This window comes from Oncorhynchus clarkii, chromosome 2 (assembly GCF_045791955.1).
Source record: "Oncorhynchus clarkii lewisi isolate Uvic-CL-2024 chromosome 2, UVic_Ocla_1.0, whole genome shotgun sequence".
NCBI lineage: Eukaryota > Metazoa > Chordata > Actinopteri > Salmoniformes > Salmonidae > Oncorhynchus > Oncorhynchus clarkii.
In genome coordinates, this window is record NC_092148.1 from 67,993,094 (window position 1) to 68,008,604 (window position 15,511).

Below are 15,511 nucleotides of genomic sequence, written 5' to 3' on the forward strand. Positions count from 1 at the left end.
TTCAGCTCTGCATCCACTTTGATCACCTCAGCTGTTCAGGATGAGCACCGCACCACACCTCCAGTTTCCCCCAAGGTGTCTATGACTCCTGCTTTAGTGAAAGAGACCCCAGCAGCAGGCTCGTCACAGAAGAAAGAGGTATCCCCGACAGTGGTTTGCCAGCAGGACCAGAAGCCAGTGGACAGACCGACTCCAACACTTGTCCAACAACCTCCACAACAGAAGACTCTACAACAACAAGGACAGCCCTCAGCAGAGGCACCAAAATCAGAGCCTGATATATCAATAGTTGAAGCTGCTACAGCAGCAGACACTCAAAATCCGGCAAGCCCAGTGCCTGCTCAGAAGGCTCCACTGGAGAATTGGAGAACATCAGAACCTCATAAACCACCACAGCAGCCCAGCCCTGGGCGTAGGGAGAGTAGTGCCTTCCCAGCCACAAAGCAACCCCCCAAGCAGGAATCAGGAGGCTTATTTGGCTTTGGAGGTCCCAAATCTCAGTCTGCCTCCTCAAAGCCTGAAGAGTCAGTGTCTGGGAAGATGTTTGGCTTTGGCTCGTCCATCTTCAGCTCTGCCTCCACTTTGATAACATCAGTTGTTCAGGACGAGCCCCGCACCACACCGCCAGCTTCCCCCAAGATGTCTGCACTGGCCCAGACCTCCCCCAAGATGCCCCCTGCAAAGGAGACCAAACTACCTGCTGCTCAGAAAGCAGAGGAGAAGAAAGCAGCGCATCCCCAGAAGGCCAATGTCCCCCCATCAGTACATGCCAACATGGACAAACCCCCATCAGCACCTCCAATGGGAGCAGCATCCTCCCAACCAGCTCCCAAAGCAGGCCAATCTACCTGTCCACTCTGCAAGGTGGAACTCAACAAGGGCTCCAAAGACCCTCCCAACTACAACACCTGCACAGAATGCAAGAACATTGTCTGCAACCTGTGTGGATTTAACCCCATGACACATGAAACAGAGGTAAGACTGCAACATATGTTAATTACATTTGATTATATGTGTATTTAGCAGACTCTCATATTTGCTATGCATGTTTAAAAGGACTCTGTCATAGAATATGCCATATTCTCTGTAATCCCCAATACCATGTTGAGCAGGTGTAATTTCTCTAGGATTATTCAGAAGAGGTTAACCCCATAGGCACTTAGCAGAGGCAATGACTGATGAAGGTTGATCGCAATTTGTTCACTAAACTGTTGTATTATCCATCCTCAGACTAGTTATGTTGCTTGTCTAGAGAAAACAGGTCTTATTGTTTTGAATGAGTTTTAGCTCAAATAAGATACAGACTATTCAGATTCAGATTTCCAACATAGGTTTTTATTGTCCTACATTGAATGAAAATGAGTCAGAGGTTGTAGCACATCATTGTTTGATAGTGTACCCTTTTCTTGTGCTGTGATAACACACTGGGCATAGACTTCAATTCAACATCTATCACACGTTGGTTCAATGTCATTTCATTGAAATGATGTGGAAACAGCATTGATTCAACGACTGCGTGCCCAGTCGGAAGTCAGAGAGGCTGTAGTCTACTCAATCTCTTGTTTCCTGATATTGTGACTCAGTAACAGTGTAGGTCACTACAAGGTATTTGTGGTGATTTCATATGCAAATGTCTAATAATAACAGGCCTGCTCAGACCGCTCACAGCAATTCACCCAGCTGCTGGGTACTGATGGAGGGATGGAGGCCTTCAGGGCTAGGGCTGGAAACATGAATGCTATCTGCTCTGTAAAGTCAACCTACATAATAACAGCCCATAATCCACCCTGTGTTCTCAGTGCTGCTGTGTTTCACTCAATACTTACTTTAGTAATGGGAGTCTGAAAGGACCAAGCTACAGGTAACTGCCAAAATAAAGGAAACACTTGAGTAAATGAAGGATACAAAGTAAACAACAAGAAGTATATGGACATCCCTTAAAGTTAGTGGATTCTATTTCAGCCACACATGTTGTTGACAAGTTTATAAATTCAAGCACACCGCCATGCAATCTCTATAGACAAACATTGGCAGTAGAATGGCCTTACTGAAGAGCTCAGTGACTTTCCACATGTCACCCTCATAGGATGCCTCCTTTCCAACAAGTCAGCTCATAAAAGTTCTGCCCTGCTAGAGCTTTTTCGATCGACTGTAAGTGCTATTACTGTGAAGTGCCACCGTCTAGGAGCAACAACGGCTCAGCCGCAAAGTGGTATGCCACACATGCTCACAGAATGGGACCGCCGGGTACTGTAGTGCGTAAAAATCGTCTGTCCTCGGTTGCAACACTCACTATTGAGCTGCAAATTTCCTCCGGAAGCAACGTCAGCCCAAGGACTGTTCGTCTGGAGTTTCATGAAATGGGTTTCCATGGCCGAGCAGCCGCACACAAGCCTAAGATCACCATATGTGATGCCATGTGTCAGCTGGAGTGGTATAAAGCTCGCCGCCATTGGACTCTGGAGCAGTGGAAATTCGTTCTCTGGAGTGATGAATCACGCTTCACCATCTGGCAGTCCGATGGACGAATCTGGGGTTGGCGGATGCCAGGATAAAGCTACCTGCCACAATGCATAGTGTCAGCTGGAAAGTTTGGTGGAGGAGGAATAATGGTCTGGGGCTGTTTTTCATGGTTCTGGCTAGGCCCTTAGTTTCAGTGAAGGGAAATGTTCATGTTACAGCATACAATGACATTCTAGACGATTCTGTGCTTCCAACTTTTTGGCAACAGTTTGGTGAAGGCCCTTTCCTGTTTCAGCATGACAATGCCCCCATGCACAAAGCAAGGTCCATACAGAAATGTTTTGTTGAGATTGGTGTGGAAGAACTTGACTGGCCTGCACAGAGACCTGACCTCAACCCCATTGAACACATTTGGAATGAATTGGAACGCAGACTGCGAGCCAGGCCTAATTGCCCAACATCAGTGCCGACCTCACTAATGCTCTTGTGGCTGAATAGAACCAAGTCCCCGCAGCAATGTTCCAACATCTAGTGGAAGCCTTCCCAGAAGAGTGGAGGATGTTATAGCAGCAAAGGGGAACCAACTCCATATTAATGCCCATGATTTTGGAATGAGATGTTTGACGAGCATGTGTCCACATACTTTTGGCCATGTATATTGTATATTGTGTATATTGAAAGTGGGATGCTCATTATTCTGGCTACCATATCTAAAAGAAAGAGATCTCAGTGACTTTGAAAGAGTGGTCTCAAATGAGCATAGTATTTCCAGATTTCTATAAAATATTACCTATACTTATATACAATATGAGCAAAATAGTTTTCCTTCCAAATTTGTTTTATTAAGTATGTTAAAATGCAGCTCTTCTGTGTTGGAATCGTGTGGACGTTCCCCAACAACAGAGTGGTGTGGGCATATACCATTCAAAAAAAAGATTAATGTGAGTAGGCTGCTGATTGGCCAGCTCATCCTCCTTTAGACTGCTGATTGGTCAGCTCATTCTCGTCTAGACTGCTGATTGGCCAGCTCATCCTCCTCTAGACTGCTGATTGGCCAGATCATCCTCCTCTAGACTGCTGATTGGCCAGCTCATTCTCCTCAGGAGTATGACATCATATTCTATGAGGAAATAGCAAGCATTTTTTAAACTGTCTGTTTGACATACAAGTTTGAGGTGGGTTTTTTTAAAGTGTTTTTTCCCCAATGAATGCTTTGGCCACAAATACGAGTATAGGATGAGTCAACAACATTATTTGGGTATTTATTTAACATAATATTAACTTTTAAAAGGGAGATTTTTACTGGACAGTGATTGGCACCCGTTCCAGCCAATAACAGACTTGTGTATAAAAAAACTACTGACAACCAGAACAGTTTAGGGCCAGAACAGTTTAGAGGTGACAAAATATAGCATTTTTACCTCCTGCCCTTTGACATGATTTGAGAGACTTAGATGGATTGCAAAGCATGAGACCTCTATAGATGAGAGACTGAGCCCTGCATTGGAAATGTGTGGCGAGATTGCCTGGATTGCCTGGAGAGCTGCCCAGATTATGCATTAGCACTGAGGTCTAAGTGCAATGGCTCTATGTAACCTTTATGAATATAATTTATTGTTTGAGGGTCCTCAAACAGTATTTAAACGATTCTCTAATGTCGGACAGCTGCCTGCCGCTTCCTGGGACATCCCTCTCATGGTAAGGTCTCAGTGGATGTGACATAAGGCAGAGTGCCTCAGCCTTGGCGTTCCGGCAGCAATAAAACTTTATTAAAGTGATTGAGAGTTGTGCAACAGTATTAGTGAGATGGGATCTGCTGCAGTGGCTGGCTGGGGACTTTCCAGCCTCCATGAGAGATGGCAGGGCCATGTAATATGCCAATAAACAGAGGTGAGCTGGAATAATTCCAACACAACACAGCAGCCTGCAGCAGCACGTTTCCCATGCAGTCATCACTGGCTCTCTGCACTTCAACAGTTCTCTTTAAATTATTTGGCTTAGAGCCCCACACGTGTGTTGCCTGCTAATAGTGGTGCATGTGTGTATTGGCTTTCTGTCACCAACACACTGACACGGGCTAGCTAAGGGCTGGAACGTTGGGTGCTGCCCTCACTTCGGTCACCTCTGGGTTAACTAAAGTAGGCTAGTGTTAATTAGGGAACTCCCTATTTCCATGAAGGTAATGAAGAGTAGTTACATTACAGCTTCCATTACAGTGTTTCTCATTGGTTGTTTATTCTCAGGTGTGTGAGCATGCGTGATTGAAAGACTGGGTCAAACCCCAACACTTAACATAAGTAAATATGAATAAAGTGACTCGGTCTATTAAAAAGTGGTCAGATGAAGCAGATGCTAAACTACAGGACTGTTTTGCTATCAGACTGGGACATGTTCCGTGATTCTTCAGATGGCATGGAGGAGTACACCACATAAGTCACTGGATTTATCAATAAGTGCATCGAGGACGTCGTCCCCACAGTGACTGTACGTACTGTACATACCCAAACCAGAAGCCATGGATTACAGGCAATATTCGCACTGAGCTAAAGGGTAGAACTGCCGCTTTCAAGGTGCGGGACTCTAACCCGGAAGCTTACAAGAAATCCTGCTGTGCCCTGCCACGAACCATCAAACAGGCAAAGTGTCAATACAGGGCTAAGATTGAATCATACTAGACCGGCTCCGATGCTCGTCTTATGTGGCAGGGCTTGCAAACTATTACAGACTACAAAGGGAAGCACAGCCGCGAGCTGCCCAGTGACACGAGCCTACCAGACAAGCTAAATCACTTCTATGCTCGCTTCGAGGCAAGCAACACCAAAGCATGCATGAGAGCATCAGCTGTTCCAGATGACTGTGTGATCACGCTCTCTGTAGCTGACGTGATTAAGATCTTTAAACAGGTCAACATACACAAAGCTGCGTGACCAGATGGATTACCAGGACGTGTGCTCCTGGCATGTGCTGACCAACTGGTAGGTGTCATCACTGGCATTTTCAACATTTCCCTGATTGAGTCTGTAATACCAACATGTTTCAAGCAGACCACCATAGTCCCTGTGCCCAAGAACACAAAGGCAACCTGCCTAAATGACTACAGACCCAAAGCACTCACGTCCATAGCCATGAAGTGCTTTGAAAGGTTGGTAATGGCTCACATCAACACCATTATTCCAGAAACCCTAGACCCACTCCAATTTGCATACTGCCCAAACAGATCCACAGATGATGCAATTTCTATTGCACTCCACACTTCCCACCTGGACAAAAGGAACACTTATATGAGAATGCTATTCATTGACTACAGCTCAGCACCATAGTACCCTCAAAGTTCATCACTAAGCTAAGGATCCTGGGACTAAACACCTCCCTCTGCAACTGGATCCTGCACTTCCTGACGGGCCGCCCCCAGGTGGTGAGGGTAGGTAGCAAAACATCTGCCATGCTGATCCTCAACACTGGAGCTCCCCATGGGTGTGTGCTCAGTCCGCTCCTGTACTCCCTGTTCACCCACGACTGCATGGCCAGGCATGACTCCAACACCATCATTACGTTTGCAGACGACACAACAGTGGTAGGCCTCACTACCGACAACGACGAGACAGCCTATAGGGAGGTAGTCAGAGACCTGGCCGGGTGGTGCTAGAATAACAACATATCCCTGAACGTAACCAAGACTAAGGAGATTATTGTGGACTACAGGAAAAGGAGGACCGAGCACGCCCCCATTCTCATCGATGAGGCTGTAGTGGAGCAGGTTGAGAGCTTCAAGTTCCTTGGGGTCCACATCAACAACAAACTAGAATGGTCAAAACGCACCACGACAGTCGTGAAGAGGGCACGACAAAGCCTATTCCCCATCAGGAAACTAAAAATGATTTGGCATGGGTCCTGAGATCCTCAAAAGGTTCTACAGCTGCAACATCGAGAGCATCACTACCTGGTACCGGTTGCATCACTACCTGGTACGGCAATTGCTCGGCCTCTGACCGCAAGGCACTACAGAGGGTAGTGTGTACGGCCCAGTACATCACTGGGGCTAAGCTGCCTGCCATCCAGGACCTCTACACCAGGCGGTGTCAGAGGAAGGCCCTCAAAATTGTCAAAGACCCCAGCCACCCAAGTCATACTGTCCTCTCTACTACCGCTTGGCAAGCGGTACCGGAGTGCCAAGTCTAGGACAAAAAGGCTTCTCAACAATTTTTACCCCCTAGCCATAAGACTCCTGAACAGGTAATCAAATGGCTACCCGGACTATTTGCATTGTGTGCCCCCCCAACCCCTCTTTTTACGCTGCTGCTACTCTCTGGTCATCAGATATGCATAGTTACTTTAACCATAACTACATGTTATGCCTCAATCAGCCTGACTAACCGGTGTCTGTATGTAGCCTCGCTACTTTTATAGCCTCGCTACTGTATATCACCTGTCTTTTTACTATTGTTTTATTTCTTTACCTACCTATTGTTTACCTTTTTTCCACTATTGGTTAGAGCCTGTAAGTAAGCATTTCACTGTAAGATCTAAACTCAAAGAATATGGCTGCCTAAATATGGTTCCCAATCAGAGACAACGATAAACACCTGCCTCTGATTGAGAACCACTTCAGACAGCCATAGACTTAGCTAGAACACCCCACTAGCTACAATCCCCATACATACACACCACATACAAAAACCCATGCCACACCCTGGCCTGACCAAATAAATAAAGATAAACACAAAATACTTTGACCAGGGTGTGACAGAACCCCCCCCCTAAGGTGCGGACTCCCGAACGCACCTCAAAACAATAGGGAGGGTCCGGGTGGGCGTCTGTCCATGGTGGCGGCTCCGGCGCGGGACGTGGACCCCACTCAATCAATGTCTTAGTCCCTTCTCCTCGCGTCCCTGGATAGTCCACCCTCGCCGCCGACCATGGCCTAGTAGTCCTCACCCAGAACCCCACTGGACTGAGGGGCAGCTCGGGACTGAGGCAGCTCGGGACTGAGGGGAAGCTCAGGAGTGAGAGGAAGCTCAGGAGTGAGAGGAAGCTCAGGCAGGTTGATGAATCTACCAGATCCAGGCTGGCTGGTGGTTTCGGCAGATCCTGGCTGACTGGCAGATCTGGAAGAGTCTGGTCGACTGGCAGATCTGGAAGAGTCTGGTCGACTGGCAGATCTGGAAGAGTCTGGTCGACTGGCAGATCTGGAAGAGTCTGGTCGACTGGCAGATCTGGAAGAGTCTGGTCGACTGGCAGATCTGGAAGAGTCTGGTCGACTGGCAGATCTGGAAGAGTCTGGTCGACTGGCAGATCTGGAAGAGTCTGGTCGACTGGCAGATCTGGAAGAGTCTGGTCGACTGGCAGATCTGGAAGAGTCTGGTCGACTGGCAGATCTGGAAGAGTCTGGTCGACTGGCAGATCTGGGAGAGTCTGGTCGACTGGCAGATCTGGGAGAGTCTGGTCGACTGGCAGATCTGGGAGAGTCTGGTCGACTGGCAGATCTGGGAGAGTCTGGTCGACTGGCAGATCTGGGAGAGTCTGGTCGACTGGCAGATCTGGGAGAGTCTGGTCGACTGGCAGCTCTGGCTGCTCCATGCTGACTGGCTGCTCCATGATGACTGGCAGCTCTGGCTGCTCCATGCTGACTGGCTGCTCCATGCTGACTGGCTGCTCCATGCTGACTGGCAGCTCTGGCTGCTCCATGCTGACTGGCTGCTCCATGCTGACTGGCAGCTCTGGCTGCTCCATGCTGACTGGCTGCTCCATGCTGACTGGCAGCTCTGGCTGCTCCATGCTGACTGGCTGCTCTGGCTGCTCCATGCTGACTGGCTGCTCCATGCTGACTGGCGGCCCTGGCTGCTCCATGCTGACTGGCGGCCCTGGCTGCTCCATGCTGACTGGCGGCCCTGGCTGCTCCATGCTGACTGGCGGCCCTGGCTGCTCCATGCTGACTGGCGGCCCTGGCTGCTCCATGCTAACTGGCAGCTCTGGCGGCTCCTTGCAGACTGGCAGCTCTGGCGGCTCCTTGCAGACTGGCAGCTTTGGCGGCATCCTGCAGACAGGCAGCTCTGGCGGCTCCTTGCAGACTGGCAGCTCCTTGCAGACTGGCAGCTCTATGCAGACTGGCAGCTCCTTGCAGACTGGCAGCTCTATGCAGACTGGCAGCTCCTTGCTAACTGGCAGCTCTATGCTAACTGGCAGCTCTATGCTAACTGGCAGCTCTATGCTAACTGGCAGTTCTGAACAGGCGGGAGACTCCGGCAGCGCTGTAGAGAAGGAAGGCTCTAACAGCGCTAAACAGGCGGGAGACTCCGACAGCGCTGGAGAGGAGGAGGGCTCCGACAGCGCTGGACAGGCGAGGCGCACTGTAGGCCTGATGCGTGGTGCTGGCACTGGTGGTACTGGGCCGAGGACACGCACAGGAAGCCTGGTGCGGGGAGCTGCTACCGGAGGGCTGGGGTGTGGAGGTGGCACAGGATGGGTTAGACCGTGAAGGCGTACTGGAGATCTTGAGAGCGGTGCTGGCACAGGACGTGCAAGGCTAGGGAGGTGCACAGGAGGCCTGGTACGTGAGACTGGCACCATCTTCACCAGCCGACTAACACGCACCTCAGGACGAGTATGGAGCGCTGACCCAGGTGCCATCAAATCCCCGACACGCTCCGTCGGGCGAATTCCATGTTTAAAACACCAACACAGCAACTCCCTCATTTCTCTCTCCTCCAATTTCCCCATTAACTCCTTCACAGTCTCTGTTTCGCTCACCTCCAATTTCCCCATTAACTCCTTCACAGTCTCTGTTTCGCTCACCTCCAACACCGGCTCTGGTCTCCTCCTTGGCTCCTCACGATAAACAGGGAGAGTTGGCTCAGGTCTGGCTCCTGACTCTGCCACACTCTCCCTGAGCCCCCCCCCAAGAAATTTTTGGGGCTGACTATGGGGCCTCCGTCCGCGCCGCCTTGCTTGCTTCGCAAACTCCATTCTCCTATATCCTTCCGCGCACTGCTCCATCGAATCCCAGGCGGGCTCCGGCACTCTCCCTGGGTCGACCGCCCACCTGTCTATCTCCTCCCAAGAAGTATAGTCCATACTGTACTCCACTTTGGGCTGTTCTTGCCTGTTGACACGCTGCTTGGTCCCTTTGTGGTGGGTGATTCTGTAACGGTTTTCTTGATGCGAAGGAGAGTCGGACCAAAATGCGGCGTGTAGATTGCGATCCATGTTTATTAAACAAACGTAAAACACGAATCAAAATACAAACACTACAAAATAATAAACGTAATGAAAACCGAAACAGCCTAAACTGGTGCAAACTAACACTAAGGACAATCACCCACACCAAACTCAAAGAATATGGCTGCCTAAATATGGTTCCCAATCAGAGACAACGATAAACACCTGCCTCTGATTGAGAACCACTTCAGACAGCCATAGACTTAGCTAGAACACCCCACTAGCTACAATCCCCATACATACACACCACATACAAAAACCCATGCCACACCCTGGCCTGACCAAATAAATAAAGATAAACACAAAATACTTTGACCAGGGTGTGACAGATCTACACCTGTTGTATTCAGCACATGTGGCAAACACTTTGATTTAAAGGACAATGAGGTATTATTTTTTGGGATTCCTCGTATTATAGCCATATAATTTCAAAAATGATAAATAGTCTCCACATGGGAGTATGGCACTACGCTGATGTCAGTGTTCGTACAGTGGGCTAGCTAGCCGATTCACAAGCGTTCCAATGTAATAACATGTCATTTCTCAGACCTCTCTTAGTCACACAACTGGAGGCCTTTTCTAAAGGTCATCTTTTGATGCTAATGCTGTTTTAATGAGATGGCGGGTTATTTCGCACTAACCTCCACAGGCTGGACCAAAATACCACCAGATTAAACCTGAAAGCAGTTTGCATTTAATGGAAACTCAAAGTTACTGCTGCATTATTGATTTTTTATGTATGCAGCCCATTTAATATTGTTTTGTAATGGCATTTTAGGTAATAGATGATCATCGGTAATTATCAGTATTTGTTGCAAGTGACGTACTGCATTAGCCACATACAGTATTAGTATTTGTGTGCTACTTGGTAGCCTGTTCCCTCATGTCCCTGGATGTTGAATCTCACTAACAGGGCTATGAGAGTAGACCTCTGTGATACTGTGGATATTTACAACAAGGCTCAGCCTAACTCACACATCAGAATGGAGAAATAATTATTCATCTGATCGACTTTCCTCTTACATAAACGACTTTGCTCCTTGTGTCTTTCATGCACAGAAGACAATTCAGCCTGAGGTGGCGGTTGGGAGAGGGGATACACGGACAATGCTTACTTAGTACATCATCAACATGCCTGTGTGAAGGCAGAGTGGCAGAAATTGCTTGGCCTTAACACTGATGGCTGGGAATTTGTGTAACTGCAGGGGCATTGTCATAAGATGTTTTTAAAACCTTTATTTAAGTAGGCAAGTCAGTTAAGAACAAATTCTTATTTACAATGACGGCCTACCCCGGCCAAACCCTAATCTGGATGACGCTGGGCCAGTTGTGCACCGCTCTATGGGACTCCCAATCACGGCCGGTTGTGATACAGCGTGGAATTGAACCAGGGTCTTTAGCACTGAAATGTAGTACGTTAGACCGCTGCGCTACTCAGGAGCAATACTGCATTGTGCTTTTCTTGAGCTTCAGATCTTTCCCTGCTTTATTATAGTATTTTTTTTCTTCAAATTGACAGATGCTGTCAAAGCCTTTTTATCCTCTACAGAAGAGTAAAAAGCTGTGGTATGGTTGGAGAGGAGAGGGGGATGGGGATAGGGAGGTGTGGGAACAAGAGGGGGCAAACACCATCAGCAAGTCTGTCCATTTCCCTTCCTCTCTCTCTTTCTACTCCAGCTGGTCTTCTCAAAAGCCTGAGTGGATGTTTTCTGTTATCTAAGACACACGTGTTCCCTGCCTGGGTCTGTTTACAGCTGTTTTCTATTAGACCACTACTACCTAGTTATAATGTTCCATACAGGGTAATAATGATCATGAGCAAGGACGTATTGCTGGTTGGCAGTCTCATAGTAGCTACAGATGTGCTGGCACCACCATTAGCCTTTGTATAAAATGTCAGTACTATAATTTTTTATTTTCCAATGGAAAAAGGGACTTCCAAATATGTAAACAACAACAGCAATCTGTCATTCATGGTATCGCGACTCATGGTCTACGGCTACCATCCATGATTAGAAATCGCACACCTCATAATCTATAGCCCTATCTGTAGGGAGCAATCATCACACCCACCTCCAAGGTTATGAAGCAAGGTTTTTAGCTTTAACTGTGGTACATTATCTGTGGTACACTCTCTGCTAGGCCTGTGTAAATGTGTAGGTCCTGCCCTGGCCCAGGCTGTTGCTGTGGTGATACGGAGAAACCCCTTGGTGCACCGAGTGACGGTGTTAAAAATAGTCCCTCAGAGGCCAGACCAAACACAGCTTACCTGCTACCGCCTCCCTCCTTTCAACCCTTCTTCACAGGCTGTGTGTTTCACAGGGTTCTAGCCACTCTTTTATGTAGGTTTTTAACCATTGCACTTTTTTTGCAGCGTGTTTGTATTGAAGATCAAGACTTCCAATATTATTTTATTTTTACTGCTGAGGCTGAATGTTTCAAGTGATAATCTGCAGAGCAAGCTGGTTTAAATGTGCAATCTTACTCATGTCTTGGACCAGGTCTTCCCTGTGAAATAAGGTTTATGTCAATGAGACTAACCTTGATAGGCTACAGTTAGGGCTATGTAGGATTTCAACAATGCTGTACTTTCTACCTCAATTGATTCAGACTAAAATATGAGTTATTATAGGCCAGTTGATGGGTGTGTTGTGCTTAGGAGCAGTTCCTAGCTGTGACGTGCAACCCTCAAGCAAAAATATTCCTTCAAAATGGGAGAGTGGTGCGGCTTGCTATTTTGACAGTGGGCTTGGCTGTCAGTTGGAGGAGAGGGAATCTCCCCCTAGAGACCTGTCCCCATTAATGCACTCATAGTGCATCTCTCTCTCTCTTTCTCACTCTTTCTTTCTCTCTCCGTCTCCACTCTCTATTCATCTATCTAGTCTATCAATCTTTTCTATCTTTACCCCTCTCTCTCCCATCATTCCTTTTCTATCTCTCTCCCTCTCTCGTTCTCCCCCTCTCTCCCTCGCTGTCTACCCGTCTTCAAAGGAAAGTTTGTTGACGTGTCATCTGTCAGATTTGAGAGAGAAAGCAGGGCCCGGGCTCTTCGTCTTCAGAATGAAGCACTCTGCTTATGGCAGATTAGTGGGTCAACACTCTCTATTATCAGATTGATGAGGAATGTGAGCACTGCAAGGGCTGCTGAAAGCACACTATATTAGCCAGCTACAGGCGTTGCCAAAGGCAGCTGCCAGGCAATCAATAAGGAACTTACAAGCATGAGCTTCTGCAAGAATAGGGGTTCTCTGACAACCTGAAATATACAGCCTCAAACACAACCCACCGGCCTTTTGTTCAAGTCACCTCACAGATGGCATGATATCAGATGTAAATCTCCAGTATTTTTGTATGCCCTTTGCCAGGGGACTTGGTTGGCTGTGTGCTTCTTAACAGAGTAATGCAACCAAGCTATTGATATTGTTGTGATAATGCTGACAAGTTTAAAAAAAAATAGTATATGCATGGTTACAGCAGCAGTGTGTTGGTTTATAGGCTCTCTGGTTTACAGGCTTATAGGTTTACAGGCTTACAGGTTTACAGGCTCTCTGGTTTACAGGCTTACAGGTTTACAGGCTCTCTGGTTTACAGGCTTACAGGTTTACAGGCTCTCTGGTTTACAGGCTTACAGGTTTACAGGCTCTCTGGTTTCATATTTGTTTTAAAGAGAATTCTTTGCTGCTTTGCACACCTGAGTTATTTGATATCATTGACTATGCTGTAGTTGAATAAGATTGATGTGGCGGGATATAGAATTGTGTGGCTTTTTCTCTGAGACGTGCTATCACATTGCATCTACATTGAACAAAAATATAAACACAGCATGTTGGACCCATGTTTTCCATATGCACAAAAGCTTATTTCTATCAAATGTTGTGCACAAATGTATTTACACCCCTGTTAGTGGGCATTTCTCCTTTGCCAAGATAATCCATTCACCTGACAGGTGTGGCATATCAAGAAGCTGATTAAACAGCATGATCATTACACAGGTGCACCTTGTGTTGGGGACAATAAAAGGATCACCAACCCCTCTTTTACACTGCTGCTACTCTCTGTTTATCATATATGCATAGTCACTTTAACTATACATTCATGTACATACTACCTCAATTGGCCCGGCCAACCAGTGCCCCCCACATTGGCTAACTGGGCTGCATTGTGTCTTGCCTCCCACCACCGCCAACCCCTCTTTTACGCTACTGCTACTCTCTGTTCATCATATATGCGTAGTCACTTTAACCATATCTACATGTACATACTACCTCAATCAGCCCGACTAACCGGTTCCAGTATGTAGCCTCGCTACTGTTATTTTTCGCTGTCTTCTTACTGTTGTTTTTATTTCTATACTTACCTATTGCTCACCTAATACCTTTTTTGTACTGTTGGTTAGAGCCTGTAAGTAAGCATTTCACTGTAAGGTCTCAAAAACACCCTTGATAATTCTTCATTCAATACTGAAGGATTGTCACTTGAAATCATGCTTGGGTTACTTCATCTGTATGGGCAATGAACCATAATACATTATGCTCACATGCAACATATACTGTACAATACACTGACAAATACCTGTTGTATTCGGCGCACGTGACAAATAAACTTTGATTTGATTTGATTTTAATAAAAGGCCACTATAAAATGTGCAGTTTTGTCACACAATACAATGCTACAGATGTCTCAAGTTTTGAGGGATGTGCAATTGGCATGCTGATTGCAGGAATGTCCACCAGAGCTGTTGCCAGAGAATTGAATGTTAATTTCTCTACCATAAGCCACCTCCAACGATGTTTTATAGAATTTGGCAGTGTGTCCAACCGGCCTCACAACCGCAGACAACTTGTATGGCGTTGTGTGAGTGAGCGGTTTGCTGATGTCAACATTGTGAACAGAGTGTTCTATGGTGGAGGTGGGGTTATGGTATGAGCAGGCATAAGCCATGGGCAACAAACCCAATTGTATTTTATCGATGGCAGTTTGAATGCACAAAACTACCGTGACGAGTTCCTGAGACCCTTTGTGAGGCCCATTTTGTTTCGGTGTCTGTGACCAACAGATATGTATTCCCAGTCATGTGAAATCCATAGATTAGGGCCTAATGAATGTATTTCAATTGACTGATTTCCTCATATGAACTGTAACTCAGTATAATCTATGAAATTGTTGCATGTTGCGTTAATGTTTTTGTTCAGTATAGAATAATAAAAGAGTGTGTGATTTAGTATAGAGCTCAGCAGATACATGGTGGTGGTGTTATAGCTCTGGTATGGTGTCCCTGTGTGTCAGCATAGCATCTTCATAAGAGCTGTCACTCTGAAGGCCTTGTTAATCCAGCTCTGAGACTAATCACAGTCAATGCCTGCATCCCCTGCTCCCACTGCACAGCTCCCCTTTTCCCCCTGTTCTCAGCACAGAGCTCCTGCTCAAACATATTTAATTAAAGGAATTGATGATGGTATGCCCAGGACTCAAAGGTCTCTGCTCGAGTGGAAACTTAGTAACAGCCATATCATTACAAGGTTGACCTCTGGAAATATTGTGTCTTGGACTCTGACACACATGTAGCTTGATCCTTCTAGACTTCCATTAGTATGTGTTGACATTATGTGCTGCCGAGGTGTTTGTGAAATTGTAGTTGAAAAGCATTACAACTTTATCTCGTTTTACAGATACAAGTCATCTGTAATATGTTGTAGGCTTCAGTTTGGACTGAGGCCAGTATGCCACCTGGAGAGATGTGAGAGACTGGTCCATATTTAGCCAGGGAGAGGGACTGGGGGACAGGGTAGTGTAGAGAGTGGACAGGGACAGGGGGAAAAGGTACTGCAGAGAG

At 46.9% G+C, this 15,511-nt stretch overlaps 1 protein-coding gene across 1 annotated transcript in view; it reads left to right on the forward strand.

The window, feature by feature from the left end:
• LOC139377987 (protein piccolo-like) overlaps positions 1–15,511 on the forward strand; it is a 153,085-nt gene that overhangs the window by 47,146 nt on the left and 90,428 nt on the right. The window contains exon 15 of the mRNA XM_071120551.1: positions 488–975. Within this exon, the coding sequence (XP_070976652.1) occupies positions 488–975 (488 nt within the window). The remainder of the gene's footprint in view (positions 1–487; positions 976–15,511) is intronic.